The sequence below is a fragment of the Cyrtonyx montezumae genome, unplaced genomic scaffold (assembly GCF_038088225.1).
Source record: "Cyrtonyx montezumae isolate F1298 unplaced genomic scaffold, pur_monq_1.0 scaffold_0, whole genome shotgun sequence".
Lineage (NCBI taxonomy): Eukaryota > Metazoa > Chordata > Aves > Galliformes > Odontophoridae > Cyrtonyx > Cyrtonyx montezumae.
In genome coordinates, this window is record NW_027071824.1 from 42,459,771 (window position 1) to 42,480,578 (window position 20,808).

Sequence of the window (20,808 nt, forward strand, 5' to 3'; positions counted from 1 at the left end):
AAGAAGATTGGCATATTTTTCAGACAAGAAATGCCTTTACAGACCACAGATGAAATGGAGACAGAAAAAGTAGACACTTCAAAGTTTACTAAGACACTGCACAATCCACAGACAAAAATCTACACTTATGAAGGTCTAATTTTTTCTGAAAATGTTTGCTAAATTAAGGTTTTCTCAAATTCATCATAATTCTATGCCACATACCAGCCCTTCTAAATGATCTGTTCCTAGTATCTTCCGTTTTTATATTCTTTTTCAAACAAAATGGAATGCTTTCTACCTCATTTTCCATTCCACCCAAATATGAGACACTATGCAACACAGACTAAAATGTGAACCTACGTCAAACTCACAGCAGAAACGTCCAGCTCTTAAATACTGCAAGGGCTGTGCAGCTGTTTTTTAAGGTTATACTGAAAATCTCAAGTCTGGACAAGCTGTTTCTTATACCCTTTCTTCTGCTTGCCCTTCCACCCCCAAACAACTCAAGTTCTCTACAAAGCTGTTACATAAGGCAAGAACTTGAATTTCTACGCAAGATTAGTCAGGATTTTTACAAGAAAGAATAACAACAACTACAGAAAAGTAAATACAATGGAATTTTGAGGTAAGACAGCATGGTATTGCTTAGGCAAGGAAACTACTCACGTAATTTGCTAATAACTGGTAGAAGTCCACCCCATGTCTGCAAATATTCTGCTCTGAAGCCATCCAATGAAAACAGCAACACCGGAGATTTGGTAAATCTGTATAAGCAGAAATTCAAGTATTTAAAGAAAGACTGAAAAATAGATTCATAACATTCATTTGTAAAAAACTTTCCCCAATAATCCTGGACATGTTCTTTATGGGACTGTAAATTGCGCCAATAAAGAGAGGACTACAGACCAAGTCCAAAGCAGAAAGGTTTGCAGGCTGGCAAAACAGCAAGCAAGACATCCATTGCATCCCCTTTCTTTGCAGGCTAGTGTAGCACCCTGCCTCGAAGAGGCTGAGGTAAGGTGGGCAGACACACACAGACATACACCCATGACAGGGCCTAACTTAACAAATATACAAAATAAAGTACAAGCCAAGACATACACACAACTCATCTGGGTTTTTCTGTAACCTGAAGTCAATCCCATTGGAGCATTACCCAATTTCTTCCATCCCCAGGTAAGAAAAGGGAGAGAGAAAAGGCAATAATGATCTATAGCTCTCCTTTATTCACTTTGCTCCTAAACAACTTGCAATTTACTTTGTTTTCTTAAAAAAACAACAACAAAGCAATAAAATACCAAAACAAAACAAAATCACCAAAATTTACCTTCTGATTTGCAGAAGACACAAAACTAAGAAAAATCTCATGTACAAGATATGTTCAAACAGTACTATAACTTACATTTTTCCTTTCATCTTACGAAGACTATTTAATCAAACTGATATGAACTATCATTCCCTCTATACTAGAAGTACTATCAATTTCCAAACCAAAAAATGTGTCCCTACAGCTGAAATACTGTAACCATATTTCAGCTTGGAATTTGGCAGGTAAATTCAGAAACTGATTTCACTGGGACTACCAAAAATAAATTCTCCCCTTCCAGTCTCCACAGTACCTACACTTTCCAGCCTTTATTTGTTCCCAGCTTCACCCCTGTTCAAACAATTTCTCTCAAACCATAAGCACCTAAACCACTGAATCACTGATGGGAACAGACATCAGCAACTTCTTCCCTGAAGAAAAGATATTCCATGTTGTACCTACATACAAGAACATGCGAGACTGCCAAAGCACTGCAGTGCAGGAACAAAGCAACCACTGAAAATATAAGTTTGCCTAAAATAAATGAATATATAGTTTACTCGCCAGTTGCAAGCTCATTTTTCTTTTTATTGTTTACAAATGCTAAAATGGAAACTGTTTTTAAAACTTTATTGCACTCCAGTTTTGCAAAATTAAACAGTGATGATAGAAAACAAGCACTATTTGTAAAGTGTTGACAATTTCCTTAGTGACATACCACAGGAAAAAATCCAAATTACCATTTATCCTGACAAATTAAACGTTTATAAGCCTTATTTCAATCTAAAACAAACGTTGACTGCATTAAACTGAAGATTAGTCAGACAATCAGAACATGTGTATCTGAAGAAAATTTTAAGCAGCAGGTGGAAACAAAAACTCCTCAGGAAACGACTTGAAATTATTGCACCTTTGGCATTTACAAGTAAACCAACTACTGAGTATACGTTTTAGTTACTTGCAAATCCAGGTGCTGACCACCTCATGCATACAAATTAGATTTAGCAAGACAGACCACTGCTACATCTTGCTATCCTCTAGAAATGCTGAAATTCAAATAGCTGATGATATGATTCAGGGAGCACAGCATGAGAGATTATGTTAAACTATGTTCTTTGGAAGAGCTCCAGTGCAATTCCTTTTGTGAAAAACCCTAATTCACAGTCTGATCTAAGCTCAGTTCTGAGATAAATCAGTGATTTCTATGACCTTCTGGTGGTATCTAAGCTTATACTCGCTACTTGCAAAACGTGTTATCATGAGCAAGCAAAGGTGAGAGTGCAAAGGCCCAAGTTTTGGCCCTGTCTGTGATTCATGCTGGCTACATCCAAGCCATATGACAAGGCTGTTACACAGCTCCTGGATAAATACATATGCCACAGTTGCATCCTGACTCCAACCTGAAGGAAAACCGGTGGTAATTATCTACCCCTATAAACTGGCTTCTATGGAAACATAACGCAGTCAACACAGGCTTGCTGTGGTCAAGGAGGTCCACAAGTCAGGATGAACGAGAGACCAGAACTGCAGACAATGCTGCCAAGCTGACCTACTTCCCAGTCTGGTTATACCACAAAAACAACAACAAAAGCTAAACATCCTACACAGAGTAGTCCTACCATGCTGCCTATACACAGCCATAAAACAATTAGAAGTAAAACTTTTTCTTTTCCATCAGATATATGTAAGACTTCAACAGAAAGAATAATGATTCAATTATCAAGGAGAAAGTGAACAATGAATGTTCTTCAAATACATAGGATTTCTTCCAGCTCACCAAAGACTCCACAATTTCTCTGGGTAGTCTGTTCCAACACCTGACTGACCACTCTGAGAAGACGCTCTTCCTAACATCCAGCCTGAAACTCCCCCAAGTGCAACTTAAGGCCATTATCTTTCATCCTACCACTAGTTACCTGGGAGAAGAGACTGACTCCTACCACAGCACAACCTCCTTTCAGGTCATTGTAGAGAGCAATAAGGTTTCCCCTGAGTCTCCTCTTCTCCAGACTGAACAATCTCACTTCCCTTGCCACTCCCCTTAAGGCCTGTGCTTCAGACCCCTCACCAGCTTCACTGTCCTTCTCTGGACACACTCCAGGGCCTTGATGTCTTTCCTGCAGTGAGGGGTCCAAAACTGAACACAGTACTTGAGGTGTAGCCTTACCAGTGCCAAGTACAGGGGACTCCTGGCTCCTTCTGGCTACATGATCTCTGACACAAGCCAGAATCCATTGGCTTTCTTGGTCACCTGGGCATGTCACTGGCTTACGTTAAGCCAGCTGTCAACTAAGACGACCAGGTTCTTCTCCTTCATGCAGCTTTTCAGCCACTCAGCCCCAAGCCTGTAGCGTTGCATGGAGCTATTATGTCCAAAGTGCAGGACCTGGCAGCACTGGCTTTTGGTGGAGCTCATACACTTAGCCTTATTTGTACTTCATTTAAAGCATTTGAGCAGTCTAAATGAAATCAGTTGAATTTCTCAGATTAAGCACATCGTTGATCACTACAGTTTTAGTCTTCTCTGTACCACATTAACAATCCAATTTGCACCCAGAAAACACATATATGAATGTGTACAGAATCAGAATCAGAACCAATACCACACGTCCTAAAATCAAGCGCTAAGCTGAAGTCACCTGTACTCTTGCCTATTCTGCCACAGAAAGAAGTGATTTGTTTACATACTTGTCAGTCTGGGGAGAAGCATATGTGCTAACAGTCTGAGGTGAGCTTTCAGCAAACACTGAAAGTAAACACTGATTCAACTTTGACCACACATCACCCTTTCCTGAGCTGGGTTTTATTGCAACATTTCTGGTTTTGCCACAGTTAAAACAATTTTAGTAAAGTAACTATGCATTCTTTCCATGGGCTGAATAAGAAAAAAATAACCAAAACAAAAAACAAAAAAAACAAACAAAAAAACCCAAAACAAAAAACTCCTTAAAACAAGTTAACCAGCAGGAATTGCCCTATGACATTTACACCATTAACTGTGGATCTGCATGAGGTTCTTGTTTGTTTATCCACACTCCCTACCTCATACTTGAGAAGTCAGCATCCTAGGGTCAGTTTCCAGCACACAGCCCTACACAAACACTTCAGAAGAGGAATTAATAACAAAAGCTTCCAGAACTGGCTGGCTACAGCTCTCCTATGTGGAAGCTTATCAGAGACTCGGGCTCAATGCAGAAAGAAGCTTCAATGCTTGTCTTGAAACAGATTCTGAAGTGTCAGTTCGGCATTCAGAATCATACTGAAAAATGCTCATTTGGTATAGAAACATTTAAAAAACAAACAAAAAAAATCCTTGACAATATTATAGCTCAAATAAAGACAGCATGATTTAAACAGTTTAAGTCAAAAAGAGTAACAACAAAAGAGAAAGTTTTACTTTGCTAAATATATTCCCAGCACCCAACAACCGGGTTCAATGAACTTCAGCTTTACTGTTAATCTGAAGATCCTGCAGCAAGAATATTACACAAAGATATTTTTGGCTGGGAACTGTGCTGTACTACTTGAGCCCAAGTGCTGGTGCCATACAGCTTTCAGGAGCAGGCCCAATGTGGAACAGATCCAATGATCAGTGATCCCTTGGGAGCTCACCTGGAACCTCTTCATGCCTTCAGAAGGAAGTAGATCAGATAGCTTGCTAATAATTCCATCCTAGTGCCAGCGACACTGGGACAATGATCTGACTATGTTCTGCAGCTCTGGGCTGGAGCAGGGACGGGGGGATAGGGAAACGAGGAAATCTTCAGTCTGGACTGCCAGACAGGTCTCTGAAACTAGGTATGTTGGAGTAAGTTTAGGATAATATCATGGCTGGTAGAAAGAGCTCCTCAGAACATACACACAGCTGTGAGAGATGGCAGGGTAGGGGAACAGACACACCCTGCAAGTCAAGCAAGTGCTGGGAGTGAGTGCTGCTAGGATTCAGCAACCTGGCCTGTTAGTATGCACTATCCAATACTGGCTGAATGGGCATCCCCAGCTCGCTGGCAGCCACTCCTACTATGAGTAAGAAAGGCAAGCAGGTCCCAGGAAGGCACATGGAGAAAAATAATCTCAAAAGCAAAGAGCAGAGCTATGCAAATATACAATATCCTCACCCTTTTGGACACTGAGGTTCAGTAATGTCCTCACATTCTTCTTCAACCCAGCTTGCCTCTCCTTAAAACAAATGAGTGCAATTTATTTTTCAAGACAGTAAATTCCTTTATTGATCACTGAAAGATTTTTCACTTTATCAGATGTTTTAAAACAATACTATGTCCTTACTCCATTCAAACAAACACAAGTACACAAGAAACACTACAGGAATTTGCTGAGGGCATTTACCTTTACACGCAGCTTGATAATTGACACAGCAATCATTATTTTCCACACAATCATCTGAGCAGGAACAGTGATATTCTGGTCGCCTCTTCTCTCCACACCTGAACTTATTACATGTCCATATATGAGCTACAAACAGATGAGGGGGACAGTACGATGGTTAACACCCATGCAAGTGCCAAATTAACATATTGAATGGTAAGGTCCATCTCAAATGTATATTCACAGAAAAAAGGTCCTGCGGTACTTCATGCATGCATAATGGCACAAGCTTTGGCACTTTGGAAGACAAACATCCATAGCCAAACAACTCAAGTGCACAGCCATCTGAAGACAATTATGCCGCATATTATGCCGCTCAAAAATAACACAAGTCATAAAAGTTCAACTGAAAAACTCTTTCTACAGATCTCCTCAAGTGCCTGAGCAGCAGGGTACTGAGTAGGAAAAGACCATTCACAGTGCAGCTCTGACCTCCCCCTTTCTCATGTGGGTCATCACTGAAACAAAGACCCAATATACAGAATCCACTCCTCTTCCCAGCCCCAGAATGTGCTAGCTGTGTACTTGGTGCAAGGGACAATGCACACCACTGTTCTTTCACTCCCAAGTACAGAAAACAAAAGGCTGGCCAAGACCTTCAGCCACAGTTCCTCCTGCACTTTTCAAGGCAGAGTGCAGCAACACAGTCTCTCACACTCACTCTCCCATCAACAGCATACAAGCTTTACTGGTGAGAAAAACACCTACATGAAGCCCTGAAGCTCCTTCCCCAGGAGTTCCTAGTATCACCATCACCAACAGAGGGGGTAGGAGGAGGTGGTGGAACCACTGCAGCAGAGCTACTGCACTGCTCAGTCTCTTGCTCCCTGAAAACCACTTAAAGTTGGAGTTGAACACAACAGAGCTCACGTATGCAGTTATCCCATGTCACATTATGAGAGCTTGCCTCTGTACTTTTTCCATCCTTACCTGGTTGTATGCATGTTTCCTGGTAATCTAAGCAGCAGTTTCCAAGCTTAACACAATCTTTGTCACAACGACAGCTTCCAAAGGTCCTTTCAAAGCAGCGACCTTTGCAGGTTTTCACTGTAATACAGAGTAGTGTTATTAATCAATATGCAAAGGAAACAAGTACAGTCAGCATACAGAGTGACACAGTTGATCATTCCACTACTGACAGAGGGTCTACAAAAAAAAAAGCAGCAGCTGAAAAGTCTTAAACCAACTACATGTGTTTATTTTCTCTTTCTGAAAGGAAGTGTCATGATGTAGGAAAAAAAGGTCTTGTTTTAACAGGAATGTGGTGTTTCATTTGTGGCAGACACCACTGAAACGAAGGACTACAATTCCAGTTGTGACTGCCACCGCCTCTCATATCACCAGAAGGTATTTGCACAGTCATTCAGCACATGAAATATCTCCATCAGAGGAAACATGAACCCATGCTTTCAGCCAGAGAGCCTTGACAGTGTAGGTAACGCTGATCTTCATTTTTGGGGCTGACAATCATCTACTTCATGTAAGCAAATTAACATTAGTTGGAATCTAGATGACATGAGGCAGGCTTGCAACTCTCAAATAGTCCGAACGGCTATTGTCTTACAAAACAGAGGCACAGGAACTGAAGAAGCCCAGTTCTACATCCCACTGTATCACAGTCAAGGGTACCACGTGGAGACACAGGAAGAGCTGTTCTCAATCAGACACAGAGAAATGAACCTGAGCATACCGGTCATCGGTTTAATACTGATTCGGTTTTTATGCAAGAAAGGCAGAGCCTTCTGAAGTAGAACATGGTTGCCTGAAAAAACACCCAACAGACTGCTGCTCTGCAGCACTAGCAGTGCCTTATTTGTCCAGTGTCTTCCTGTAAGCAATAAATGAAGTGAATCCACAAATCTACCTTTGACTTCTCAAAAAACTCAAAAGTGTGTGTTGTAATAATGAAAAAGGTTATAATGAGCCAGTATGACAAAGCTTTAAGAAAACTGGTAAAGTTAAACAGATTCAAATAAGGAGCTTATATTCTGCATTTGGTTAAAATCACTGCTGGACTGTTTGTTAAACAGACTAATTTTCAATTATTTTAGATTTGCAGCATGAATACAATCATTCTCAAGGAAAAGCCTAATTTCTTAAAATGTTTCTTAACCTTCTACCTGAAGAAACTTCACCATCAAAATGACTGTTTATTTTCAGGGCAGAAAACAGTCAAAAAATTCCACAAAGAATATTTTCAGACTACAATTCTAACCAGTTAAAAAAAAATGACCAACCTTTTTACTTTCACAGTTGACTGGAAAAGATGATAAATAACTGTTCCAGGACAACATGGAATATAAATTGTTGTTTTCTGGTTCTTGTTTTTGTTTGTGTCTTTCCCTTTTTTTTTTTCTAATAATGAACTGAGAAAAGTAAGCCACATGACATCACTGCAGACACAGCTGGGATACATGGAAGCTGCCAGCTTAGACACTGAGCACCAGGATGAATTTACCTTTCAAGGAAGTACACAGGTACTAAGTACACCTGAGGTTTATTTCCCAGTATTCTCACACCACTGGAAGTGAAAATATTTCAACCAATGCATCCAATGTTCTTCATGAAGCAAGAAAGGGTGGCATTCTGATAATATTAAAATTAACACACAGAAGAAGAAAAAAATAAATTGATAGAAATACTACTAATAAAAGGTATATTGATTACCATCTTTTGAACAGCTAGGCTTCAGACCAAATATACATCCTAGGATTGTTGTTAACACGCAGACACAGAGTATCTGTGGGACAGAAAAGAGAACGATCTTAAGTGGACACATAATGGTTTAGAAAGCCTTCATTTTCTCTAATAATACTACACAACTGTACTGAACTTGATCAACATGAGGATTAGGAAGCTGTTTCATCACAACAAGCAGTTTTCACTCACAGAAGCAGTTACACTGTTAGCAACAAATTACCCGTGTATGAAAGAGAATTCTCTTCTAGACTGGGTTCTCTAAACTTTCTTATTAAGTTAGGTCAAGTAAATACTGCGATATATTTCCTTCTCATGAATGAAAAAAAGATGCTTATGTTTAGACATGTCTTTTCTACAAAACCTTCTTTGTTCCACTTCTTCCTTCCTCCTGGACTGTTCTAAGAAAATGATGTGAACTTCCATTGACCACAGACTACAAACAGAAGCCCTGGCCTTTAAGTGGTACCCATAATTTCCCTAGGCGGAAAACCTTTTCCCACTTCCTAGTATGTAGTTCAGTGTTGGTCTACGCAATGGTAAGCAGCTGTGGGATGTCACGTTAGCCTAACCACAGTGTCTTACACTGACCAGAAACTGTCGCCATATTTACTTTGGATTCTCAATGCATTAAGGCTATTAAACAGGCACCATATTACTCACATCCAGCATTTTGAGCAACATCTAATGCCTACTTAAATATAGGGATAGATTCCTTCTAACCTCACTATGCTCACTGGATATGGTCCATAAACTATTTAGGAACAGCATATATACTATCACAACCTCCATAGTAATTAAAGGCAGCCTGGGAAAGCCAGCAATGTGTTCATGACCTCCATTCTATTCAAGTGTAAATTGTAACAGTGAAGTTTGCTACAAGTCCTGAAAGAGGAAGGACTATCAGGAAAAAAAATGATTTATTATTCAGAATTATTGAGGTAGATTCATAGATTCACAGATTCATAGATGCATTAGGTTGGAAAGGACCTACAAGATCATCTAGTCCAACCATCCTCCTATCACCATCCCTACCCACTGAACTACTAAATCAAATCCCTTAGCATCTCATCTAAACGCTTCTTGAACAGCGCTAGGGATGGTGCCTCAACCACCTCCCTAGGCAGGCCATTCCAGTGCCTGACCACTCTTTCAGAGAAAAAATGTTTCCTCAGGTCTAATCTAAATCTTCCCTGGTGCAACTTGTGGCCATTCCCTCTCATCCTGTCATTAGTTATCTGGGAGAAGAGTCCGACTCCCTCCTCACCACAACCCCCCTTCAGGAAGTGGTAGAGTGCAATAAGGTCTCCTCTGAGCCTCCTCTTCTCCAGACTGAACAATCCCAGCTCCCTCAGCCGCTCCTCATAAGACTTGTGCTCCAGACCCCTCACCAGTTTTGTTGCCCTTCTCTGAACACGCTCCAGGGCCTCAATGTCCTTCTTGTAGTGAGGGGCCCAAAACTGAACACAGTACTCGAGGTGCGGCCGTACCAGAGCTGAGTACAGGGGGATGATCACCTCCCTGCTCCTGCTGGCTACACTATTTCTAATACAGGCCAGGATGCTGTTGGCCTTCTTGGCCACCTGGGCACACTGCTGGCTCATGTTGAGCCGAGCATCAACCAACACCCCCAGGTCCTTTTCCTCTCTACATTCTTCAAGCCATTCTGCCCCAAGCCTATAGCATTGCATGGGGTTATTGTGGCCAAAGTGCAGGACCTGGCACTTAGCCTTATTGAACCTCATCCCATTGAGCTCAGCCCAGCTAGACAGGTAGATAGCAGAGAATGTACATGTCATCCTTCTGGTCATTCTTCCCTGAGAAAAATGACTTTCACACAATAGTTAAATATTTTCAAACACACTCCAATAAAGTTTATGTACATGCCTGCACTAAGCATCTCTCTTTTTATCTCCTTCCCCATCAGCAACCACTGCTGAATCAGTGCAATCCTATAAATTGTTCTGGACAGTGGAAATCTTCCACCTGAGATATCACCTAGATAAGTACATATGCAGTGAGATAGGTGGCACATCAGATGCTAGACTTCGAGACTCAGCAAAATCACTGGGGAGAGCAAAACTTATTACTGTTCTTTTTATTTATACATTATTCAGAAAACAGAAACTCTTCCATTTGGTTATAAAAAGTGAACTTGAGACTTCTTTATTTTAGGGTGATGATGGATTTACTGCTTTACGCCTTGCTACTAAGCTCAATGAATAGAATGTCTGCTGATGTGTAACCACAAGCAGGCGTCAAACAAACAAAAAACACTCTATTCTGAGTGTAATTCTATTCCTGAGACTTTGGCACTGCGTGGTACAAAGCCCTACCTTTGCACTGTGTCCTGAGATTTCAGTTTTACACTTCTGTGAACATCACTAATTTCAACAAGCAAAACCATGGAAAGGATTATGTTCACTGGGACATACTAATATCTTTCGGGTAGGAAAATGCTAATGTTTCTGATGAAATAGTGCAAGTTCTGTTTCCTGCAAGCCATACTATGAAAACTTCTGAGCATCCTAAAACATAGCACATTGCCAACACTGTCTAGTACAAATCTCTCAAATTTCTTGTATAAAGAACAGAAACAATCTTGGTCCAGGCCCTTACCTGGCATACTACATCCACCTGTAACTAAAGAAAAGCTGGGAACGGTACTGAATCATAACAATGGATATTCAAGCATTTCTTTTCTTAACACTAGCCCTACTATCTTACAGAGCTTTAGAATTTTGCAGTAAAATATATTTAAGACTATTTTTCTTTTCCTTCAAAGCTTAATAAATACACTTCTCAAGGATGGTAGCTTAGAGCATTTGATGATGTCCTGGGACAGTCAACTCTAACCAAGTATCCTAAATTATATAATTACTTAAAATCAGACCTTCACCTTCAGTCTAAATGTCTTTAGTCATTTGGATATTACCCACACAAATAGCACAAGAGTTCTGCTGGAACAATGTGAAACAACTAAACCTGGCCAACAGCAGTAGTAGTCTTGCCTAAGCCCACCAAGAGTTATTACAGTAACAGCTAACATGTCTGTCAGTGAAAATGCTCTGAGATCATCAGCTCTGCCAATGACCAAAGATGTCTAACTTTAAGGAAGATAGCTCAGATACAAAATGTTATCTCACTAACACAACCCAAAGGTGGACTAATTTACTTCTTGCTGCAGCAGGTAGCTTACTAATATTATCTGAACTATTTTGTGTACGGCTAGATCAGATTTGGGATGCTGCAGTCCGCTGTGTAAAGATTTTATATATCATTGTTACATACAGGCAAGCAGCTGGTTATATAATTTAAGGTTTACTAACAAGAGTCTTGTTAGAACCTTGCAGCATCATACTGCAAGCACCAGACTCAGCTTTCCCCCTCCTCTCTCCCTCCCATATTCCCCCCACCTCACCCTCCTTGAGAACCAAAAATTGAGAAAAAAAAAAGATGAAATTAAGAAAGAATGTGGGAATCCAACACATAATAGGATGACAAAATTAAAGAACCAGAACTCATTATGGACAAAAGCAGCACAAGAATTTTTTATGCGTTTTAACCAGAGAGATTGCGAGAACAAAATGTAAGGTTTCTCAACAAACACAGTTACAACTGAAGAGAAGAAAATGTCCTGTTTTAAAAATATTTTCTGAGAAAGTTTGTTTTGGAATCAAAAACATTGTCATCCAGGGATGAATCTCAGTCCATCACTGCTTCCTTTACGTGGGAGGAAGCAATAAAGGCTTTGCTTTGTAAACATTATAGTGGTTGGGTGAGTTGAGTTATAGTGTTGGTTGAGTGTCTTGAAAACTGCGATCCTGAGAACATTTCAAAAGCCTTTTATTTTGAGCTGGGAAGATGGCAAGATGATAATATGGTTAGAGAGCAGGCTTATTTTCACCACTCATCTCTGTAGGGATGAAGTCAAAGAGAATTCCACTAGCGGTTTCAGTGAGATGATGGAAAGGCTCAAGGGCAGGCTGTAGATACCCTAGTGCTCTGTGTCACTCCAAGGTTTAAGGCATATCAGATAACTAAACACTGTGCAATTAATCAAGAAGTCATGTAAAATAGTGGATTTCCATTCTAACACCCATGACTGACTCCTGCAGTTGCTGTGTCATGTCTGTCCATGAGGTGAGAATGTCTAGACTGGGTTGGTAATGCCAGTATTACAAAAACATGTGGAATTTTCCAAAACCACTGGGATCTGTGAAGGGCTATGTTTTCACCATTTTGTGTGCCTAAAATAATGACTGAAGACACAGACTTTAACACTGAAAGACCTTTGAGAAGGAACTTCATCTGCAAAGAAGACAGTAATAAATAATGAATTTCGAGTTAGAGCATAGCCATCTTCTGCCTTTATAAAAGAGCAGAAAACATACTGTAGACTTAAAAAAAAAGCAAACAAAAAAAAAAAAAAACAACTTACTCACACTTGCCAAAGGCAGCAGAACATTTGCTCATGTTTATAAAAGTTATTTTTAAGTAGGGATAACCCTCACCAACTCAGCTCTATTCACAAACAGGAGGATATTTAAAATTTTTACTAAGCTGAAACAAAATGGATACTTCATCCACACCAGCACAGCTTCTAGGCTAAATAGATCAGCACAAAGAAGTTAGCAGTACTGAAAATACTTAAATAAAAGCGTTACGCACATTGTCTTTCCTTCATTCAACTCTTATTTTCCAAATTCATGTTTTTAAGCTTTTCAGAGACTTGCTTCTGTTGATCAACATTCCTTGTCTGGAGTCTACAAGGGGAAAGGGAGTTGCTGAGACTCTCAGATCTTGGCTGGCCTGAAACACTGAAGGTGACTGAATTAGCCTGAATTAGGCAAAAGGTAGAGATCATTGTTTTTCTTCTGAAAGTAGAATGCAGAAGGCCGACTCCTGTTTCTATGAAATGCTCTCAGTTTATTACAGGCTATTGCATCCTAAGGTCATTCAAGGGACAAGAATGTTTTAAAGGTAGCTTCTGCCATGGCAAGGTGCTACAAGAAGCCTTCAAGGAGCTTATCAAAAAGCTGTAACTTCATACAGAGAGGAAATTACCAGCAAAAGGCATTAACACACTACAATTCTTTGAATACCTTACAAAACTAGCCAGTTTTAACAAGAAAGAGACAAAAAGATAAAAGAGTCAGTAGCTGCCAGCATACTAATAAGTGCAAAAGCAGAGAAGAAAATATGGCCTTCTGCCAGTCATACATTCTCTTCCAAAAATCTCTTTTCAAGAACAAATGTAAATATGCTGTTATTTATACAACTGTCATAGGATCCATAACAAGAAGAGTGTATAGATGGGGTTGCTTTTATTGGATGCTGATAATATTGTTGAATACATTGAGTAAGCCCATAGTCACTTCCATTTTTCCTCTTCAGATGTTACTACTGCCACCATTCAGCAATTTTAGGCTGAACAAGAAGGCAGTAACCTTACAGAGTAAGTGAAGGAATTCTGTAAAATGTTTATAAAGGACAATAGGGATTGACAAAAAATTAGTTATCGACAAAGGGGTACAGGAATAAAACAAATACAGTATCAGAACGACTCACTATGACACTTTATTAAGTTCACGGTTAACCAAGCACTATTAGCTATGGCTCCTGTGACTATTCTCCAAAGTGAAGGGCTGACAGAGAGGCCATTATTTACCTCTGCATTCTTTGAACATAACTCCTCAAAACACAAAAGGCAGACTATCAAGAGATCCTTGCTTAACAGCATGGAAACTGTATTTCAGCCAGAAGAGCACTTGAGAACTGCCCCATTTGATGGTGTCAGAGAGGAAGAGCACAATGAAAGACAAACAAGATTTTTATTTAGGTCAACTTGTCTACATGCCTTTAGAGAGCTGAACTGGGAAAAGGCGCAGCTGAGTTTTTTCAATACTGTAAATATTACATTTTTTCTCATTAATTCTCTCTTCTCCCTAGCTGTCTTACATACTAAACCCAAAATAGTTAACTATAGCCAAAAGCCCTTCCTTATTCTGCTCAATGGAATGTACTCTCCATCACACTGCACTTACAACATCCACTGCTGCTATATAAGCACTTTTATGGTATTGACCTGTGCAACATCTGTGCAGGAAGGGAAAGTTTATTTAGGGCTTTTGCTTTCCAGTACAAGAAGTATATTTTTTCTTTGCTTCAATTTCTTTCCTCTGTTATTTTCAAAATTCCAAGACACAAGAAAATAACCTCCCTGAAAATGACACTTGATGACAGTGATGCGTGACACTGACAAATCCTGTTGGACATTGCATTCTTTAAAATACGTATTTATTCAGCTCCTGTTGTGTCTTCACAGTGATGTTTACCAACACATTATTTTCTAACACTGACTCTGGAGTGAGAAACTTCTCAAACTTTCCATGCTTTCAAATGTTACCTTGTTCCACTCCTCCTTTCAGCTGACATCAACATTCAATGCTAAGGCAGATCAGAACAGTTCAGTCACTGCATATTTCTACTGATATTAATGAAAGAATGCCAATGAATATTTTTTTAAGAGTAGAGGCTGGAAGTAAGCCTTGCATAATTTTCTCTTTGACCTCGCCTGAAATTGAAACCAGCCTGTCCAAGGCAGGTAGTCAATTACCACAAAATTAAAGAAAGGAAATGACAGTCCTAAGACACAGCTTCAGCCAGAGGTCTGAACATTCAAGCAGAACCTCTGAACACACATTATACTAACAACGAACAGACTAAATGGCTGATCCAGGCACACCAGTCTAATCTATCAGCAGACAGCCTAAACTTAAACTCCTAGGCACAACGTAGATATTTTCAACCACACAGTCAGCCAGCAACTTTAACAGAAATGTGCAAAGCCCACAGCTGGATGTACTTGATTTGATTCCAAGCTCTGCATTGCAAGAGGGAAAACAAATGCACTCACATACTGCACTCAGGAGTGCAACTGAAAAGCTCCACTGTGGTTTTAATCCTTCAGATCAACTGCATAAAGGAGAAGAGCATTTTGCAGCTTGTCCTAAACACCATCCTTTTCTGTCTATGATGGTATCAGAACTTAACCTACCAAGCTCAAAATGAGCTAAAGTACGAGAAGAAAAGCTGCAGATCACACCTGACTATGGCCTATCCACACATGAAATGACCTCTAAGATCATATGAGAGCTCTGAAACAGTGCAAACACATTCCTGATTTGGAAGGGATCCACAAGGATCATCAAGTCCAACTCCACACAGCACCACACAAAACTCAAACCTTACACCTGAGAGCACTGTCCAAACATTCCTTGAACTCCAGCAGCTTGGGGCTGCGACCACTGCCCTGGTGAGCCTGTGTCAGTGCCAAACCACCCTCTGGTGAAGAACCTTACCCCAGTCTCCAACCTAACCCTCCCCTGACCCAGCTCCACACTGTTCTTTTGTGTCTTGTCACTCTCACCAGGGAGCATAGATAAGCAGCTGCTCCTGAAAAGCTGTAGGCTGTCATGAAGTCTCCTCTCAGCCTCCTCTGCTCTGGGCTGCACAAACCAAGGGACCCCAGCTGTTCCTCATACATCTTGCCCTCTAGGCTCCTCACCATCTTCATAGCCCTCCTTTGGATGCTCTGTAAGAGCTTTACATCCTTCTTATATTGTGGCACACAAACCTGCATCGAGTGCTTGACGTGAGGCCACACAGCACAGAGGGACAATCCTTCCCCTTGTCAGGTAGCAGTGCTGAGCCTGATGCACCCCAGGGAATGGCTAGCCCCTTGGATGCCAGGGCACACTGCTGACTCAGATTCAACTTTCCACAGCCAGAACCCCCAGATCACTTTCTTTGATAACACCCTCCAGCTTCTCATCTCCTGTCTGTACATATATTCAGGGCTGTCCTTTCCTATGTGCAAAATTCAGCATTTGCTCATATTAAAACTCATGCATTTGCCCTGCATTCCAATTTGTTAAGATCTCTCTAGCTTTGAGGTATCCAACAACTCTGCCCAATTTACTGCTCTTCACAACTTAATACACCTTCAAGCCCTGTATCCAAGTCATTGATGAAAACATTAAAGGGAGACAGCCCTAAAATGGAGTCTTGTGGAACAGCACCAGTGACTGGTCTGCAGCCTGACATAACCCCACATTAATACAAATTAAACTGTTGTCTCATGCTCCCACCATGAACATCCATATAGATATGGGGTTCATCTTCTTGAAAACACACTTGGAGGTATGGGAAGGCAGCTATTGTGAGCACAATCTGAGCCTCATCCAAGCCTCTCCAGGCTGAGCCAGCCCAACTCCATTGGCTTCTCCTCACCAGTGAGGAGCTTCTGTCCTTGACCACTTTGAGAGCCCTCTGTTGACCTCAATCCAGTTTCAACTGATCTTCCTTGTACTAGAGGACTCAAACCTGGAAACTCCTCTTGATTTGTCAGTCTGTGGATGGCCCACCACACTTAATTTTCCATGCTAGAAAACAGAATAATGCAGAGGCTCACAGGGATGCCATCTTTGCCACAGTATTCTTCACTAGCTTCAATCTACAGATGAAACAAGGTTTTGTTGCAGTCAGTGCTTTAGCTTAATTCTCAGGCTGATAAGAAGTTCACTAAATAACAAGGGAAAGTAACAAAGCCTACAGCTGTGCAACCACATATGCTATATCACTCCTCATGGTATCTGCACTGCTCTGTAATCAGCTGTAAAACACAATACAGATTCTGAGAGTACACACTAGGAGTCATGCTGTCTTAATTTGCTAAATAGACTGCTTAAATTCACAGAGTACTGCACAAGCTCTACCCTCCCTGTGAGGGAAGGAAGGTAATTGAATAAAAGTTTATTTTAAAATCAGAGTAGTATTTTGTGTTTCACAAGCACTTAAAGCAATAAAGAAAATCTGGACTGGCCTATTAGAAGAGAGTAAAAGTTAAAAAAAAACAACATTGATACCAGGCTTCCAAAATACTTTTATTTGTATAGGGTATTTCCAGCATTATTTTTTAAAAACTCACAGTTTACTTATGTACTTCCAGTAAGTCTTTAGAAGAAACACACACTTCCAATGTCTCAGTTCAGGGTCTACCTAAAATATTTTTCTAATCAGATATTCTTCATCTGTAAAAACCTTGAATTTTCTAATGCAAGTGTCATTTGTAAATGACTTTCTCAGTTATGACAAAGTCTGAAACTGTCAACATGAAAAACCATTTATTTTGTTACATCTCTCCCCTCAACATTACAGCTTTTAAACACATGGAAAAATTTAGTGAAATGAATGCTTCAGACAAAATTCAACGAAATTTGCTGGCCAACATGAAAGCCTCAAACGTAAGGAAGAATTACGTAGCTCTTGAGTGGCAGCAAGCTGGTCAGTCATACAAAAGCAGCAGGTGAGCCTGGAGAGACCACAGAAGGCACATTTGGCTTTGAGGGACAAAGGTATAAGCACAGAAGACAATGAATGTTAAGATGAGTTAGGAGATTACATAACTAAAAGGATCCCCATCTCCCATCACTTCTCAGTGCCAGATGCTTTCACTCAGTTACTCTTCAGGAAGAATGCTGGGTTAATAAATCCCTGCAGGTCTGTCCCACCAGCCAGGAAATCCTGCCCATGCATAGCACCAGGAGAGCCACACGTGATATGAAAATCTACAGCTGAGCTAAAATTATGCCTTCCACAACAAGAGCTGCTAAAAGCAGGGGTGATTCTACACCACTTCCTCAGCTACCCACATCCTCCCTTACCCAGTGTTCGCTCAGTTCACAATAGCTGAGTACCACCATGTGATGTGGAGAGGCTCCTGAAACCACCCACAGGTCAGCTCTACATGACAACCTTCTGTGTATAGTGACTTCACAGCTTCTGTCTAATGGGATAAACTCACCTCATCAACAGAAGTTGTCTGTACAACTTGAACGCAACTTCTGTGTTGCCATCTATGTGTAGCAAGCACATGCACAGAAACAAAGGACTGTAAACAAGACTGTGCTTTCCAGGAGTGATATCTTCATATTTTTAAACAAGCAGACAACAAACAAAAATGTAAAACAAACAAAAAACAAACATCACCACACTCAGAAACTTACCTGAAACCACATTTTCCCATCCACCCAAATAAAGGTAGCAATGGTACATGAAATTAAGGTAAAGGCAGGTATAAGAAGCTCCCCTATGTTTACTTTGAGCAACATCACTTATTTTTTCCCACTGCACAACCCAGAACACTAAGCAGGTAAGTCAACTCCTTTCTTACCCCTAACACTGAAATGGCACCATCCACATTGTCAAATACACTGGCTGGTGACAATGAACTTGTATTTCCAACTCCAGTTTTCCACCATTCCAACTTCCTAACCTGATGTTTAGGCCAAGTATGTTCTTGTATTATTCAAGCCAGTATCATCTAATACCTGTAAAATTTTTCAAGCTCTCCCTAAATACTGAATTATTACTGTCTGCAGTAAATGGAAACAGTGCTGCATGGTAGTTTACAGCTTTTTACTTGTTTATGTATAGAGGACAAAAATTTCATTTGAAAATTTTAGTCAGCACAGGATGAATGCTTTGTCAGTTCTTAGAGAAAAACTGTGGTCTTGAAAATAAATATGTGATACAAAAGCGTACATAAGCACATGCAAAAGTTCAAACTTGTGCTTATTGTGTTCCGATTTAAATAGCATATGATTTTTCACTATCACAGCCCGTTTTCAGGACTGGAAAAAGATGGGCTGTTTTCACCATCTGCTGCAATGCCTTATTTTGGGACATCCTGTCCTTCCCAGAAGAGAACAAAGTTATGAAACAAGCTGCAAGCTGCAGCCCATTACCTTTAAGAATGCCTTTCACCAGGATAGTTGCCAGGAGGAAAAAAAAAAAACAAAAAAAAACCCACAATCCTCCACATAGTAACAACCATAGAACTTATGGAAATGGCATATTTTCTTAATGTTCTAACTCAAACACAGTGTACAACCTGTTATGTTAGGAAATATGCCCAGCTACAGTTGCCAGTGTGGTGGCCAAGCAATAGGTAAACCTGGAAAGGCATCTTGATTTGGAAGTGTACAGTTTACGGATATATCAAGCAATAAAAGCTGCTGCAGTTCTGCAGAAGCTTCCTTCCAAGAAGGTCACGGTTTAACCTTGATAATGACTTCAGCCTCATAACGATCACTCTGGGCAGTCTGGACAGTCTTATTTTCACATCTCTACAGGAAGGATAATTATAATACAGTTGTGTGGCTAAAACTGGAAGCTGACCTACCTGCTAAGAATGGCTTTGGACACAGGTCCTTGGAGCCACTTTCAGTTCTGGTTCAAAGGAGCATTCGGAGGCAAACTTTCGAAGCATAGCGCTTCAAAATCCAGCGCAAAGCCAGCTTTTAAATCCTTCCTCCGTCCTCTCGAACTTTTTCCCGGTCGTATTTCCCCATTTTAACCTGCTCGCCTTCCCCCTACAATCAACGGCTTAAAACCTCACGAAGAAAGCTAATACTAGGAAAGAATAGTGACGGTTCAAGCGTGAGAGTCGCCAAGGGACGAGAAACGCAGAGCTGAGAGCCCAGGTAGGCTGCTGCCTCTAACCAAGGCACCGCCGCAGGAGGATGGGGTGACCCCGCAGCGCTGCTGGTGCTGAATGCAGCCTGCTGCTCCCGCGGAGCCCAACCCAAGGCATCCCAGGGGGCTCCGAGGGCCCCGCGAACACGAGCCTCTCCCGACCCCCGGGCGGGGGCAGCCCGGCTCCGCCCGCCCGCGCAGCGGCGCGGAGCTGCCCGCAGGGCCCTTACCAGGGAGAGCACTTTGTAGGTGTTGGGGTCCTTGCTTTTGCCGCCCGGAGCTTTCTCCGGCTCCTCGGCCACCTCCAGGGCCGGCAGCATGGGCACGGCCGCAGCCTGCAGCTCGCCGTCCGCCGTCCCTCTCCCGCCGAGGCCCTCCTGGCGGCCGTTCTCCGCCGCTTTCTCCCCGTTGCCCTGCATGCTGCCCGGCGCTCTGCCCTCCTCCGTGCCGGCCGCCGTTATTAATAGCGCGGTAGCCCGGCCCGGCCCCGCCCCGCCCGGAGCGTGGTGGCGGGCAGCCCCCACTCTCGCAGGCGAGGCCGAGGTTGGGGCGCGGGCCGCGGGCACGGCCGCGTAGCCTGCCCTCGGCCTGCAGGGCACCAACCTGGCAACCAAACCATCCATGGTTTGGCCTCTCCCTTCCTATTCTCGCTAACAGCTCTACTGTTTGATAAGGGAGAGGTGCGCTGTTAGCTTTTTTTAATGATCCTACTTGACAGCTTGCTCCAGGATTGTAGGTCCGGCTGTTTATTGTCAGTTACACATGGACTATGAGCCTACCAGTTGCCTGAAAGCTTCAGTGAATGCTTTGTCATTTCAGCCTTGAAAAAAGAAGACTCAGAAGGGGTCTGATCCACATCTATAAGTATCTAAGGAGCAGGAGTCAAAGGGACGAGG

General features: G+C 41.6%; 1 protein-coding gene across 1 annotated transcript in view; it reads right to left on the minus strand.

Moving 5' to 3' along the window:
- ENPP1 (ectonucleotide pyrophosphatase/phosphodiesterase 1) overlaps nucleotides 1-20,331 on the minus strand; it is a 49,584-nt gene extending 29,253 nt beyond the window's left edge. Inside the window, exons 1-6 of the mRNA XM_065733707.1 lie at nucleotides 20,143-20,331; nucleotides 8,342-8,414; nucleotides 6,605-6,721; nucleotides 5,636-5,761; nucleotides 5,407-5,467; nucleotides 649-746 (exon numbers count right to left, since the gene is read on the minus strand). Of these exons, the coding sequence (XP_065589779.1) occupies nucleotides 649-746; nucleotides 5,407-5,467; nucleotides 5,636-5,761; nucleotides 6,605-6,721; nucleotides 8,342-8,414; nucleotides 20,143-20,331 (664 nt within the window). The remainder of the gene's footprint in view (nucleotides 1-648; nucleotides 747-5,406; nucleotides 5,468-5,635; nucleotides 5,762-6,604; nucleotides 6,722-8,341; nucleotides 8,415-20,142) is intronic.
- Nucleotides 20,332-20,808: the final 477 nt, after the last annotated feature.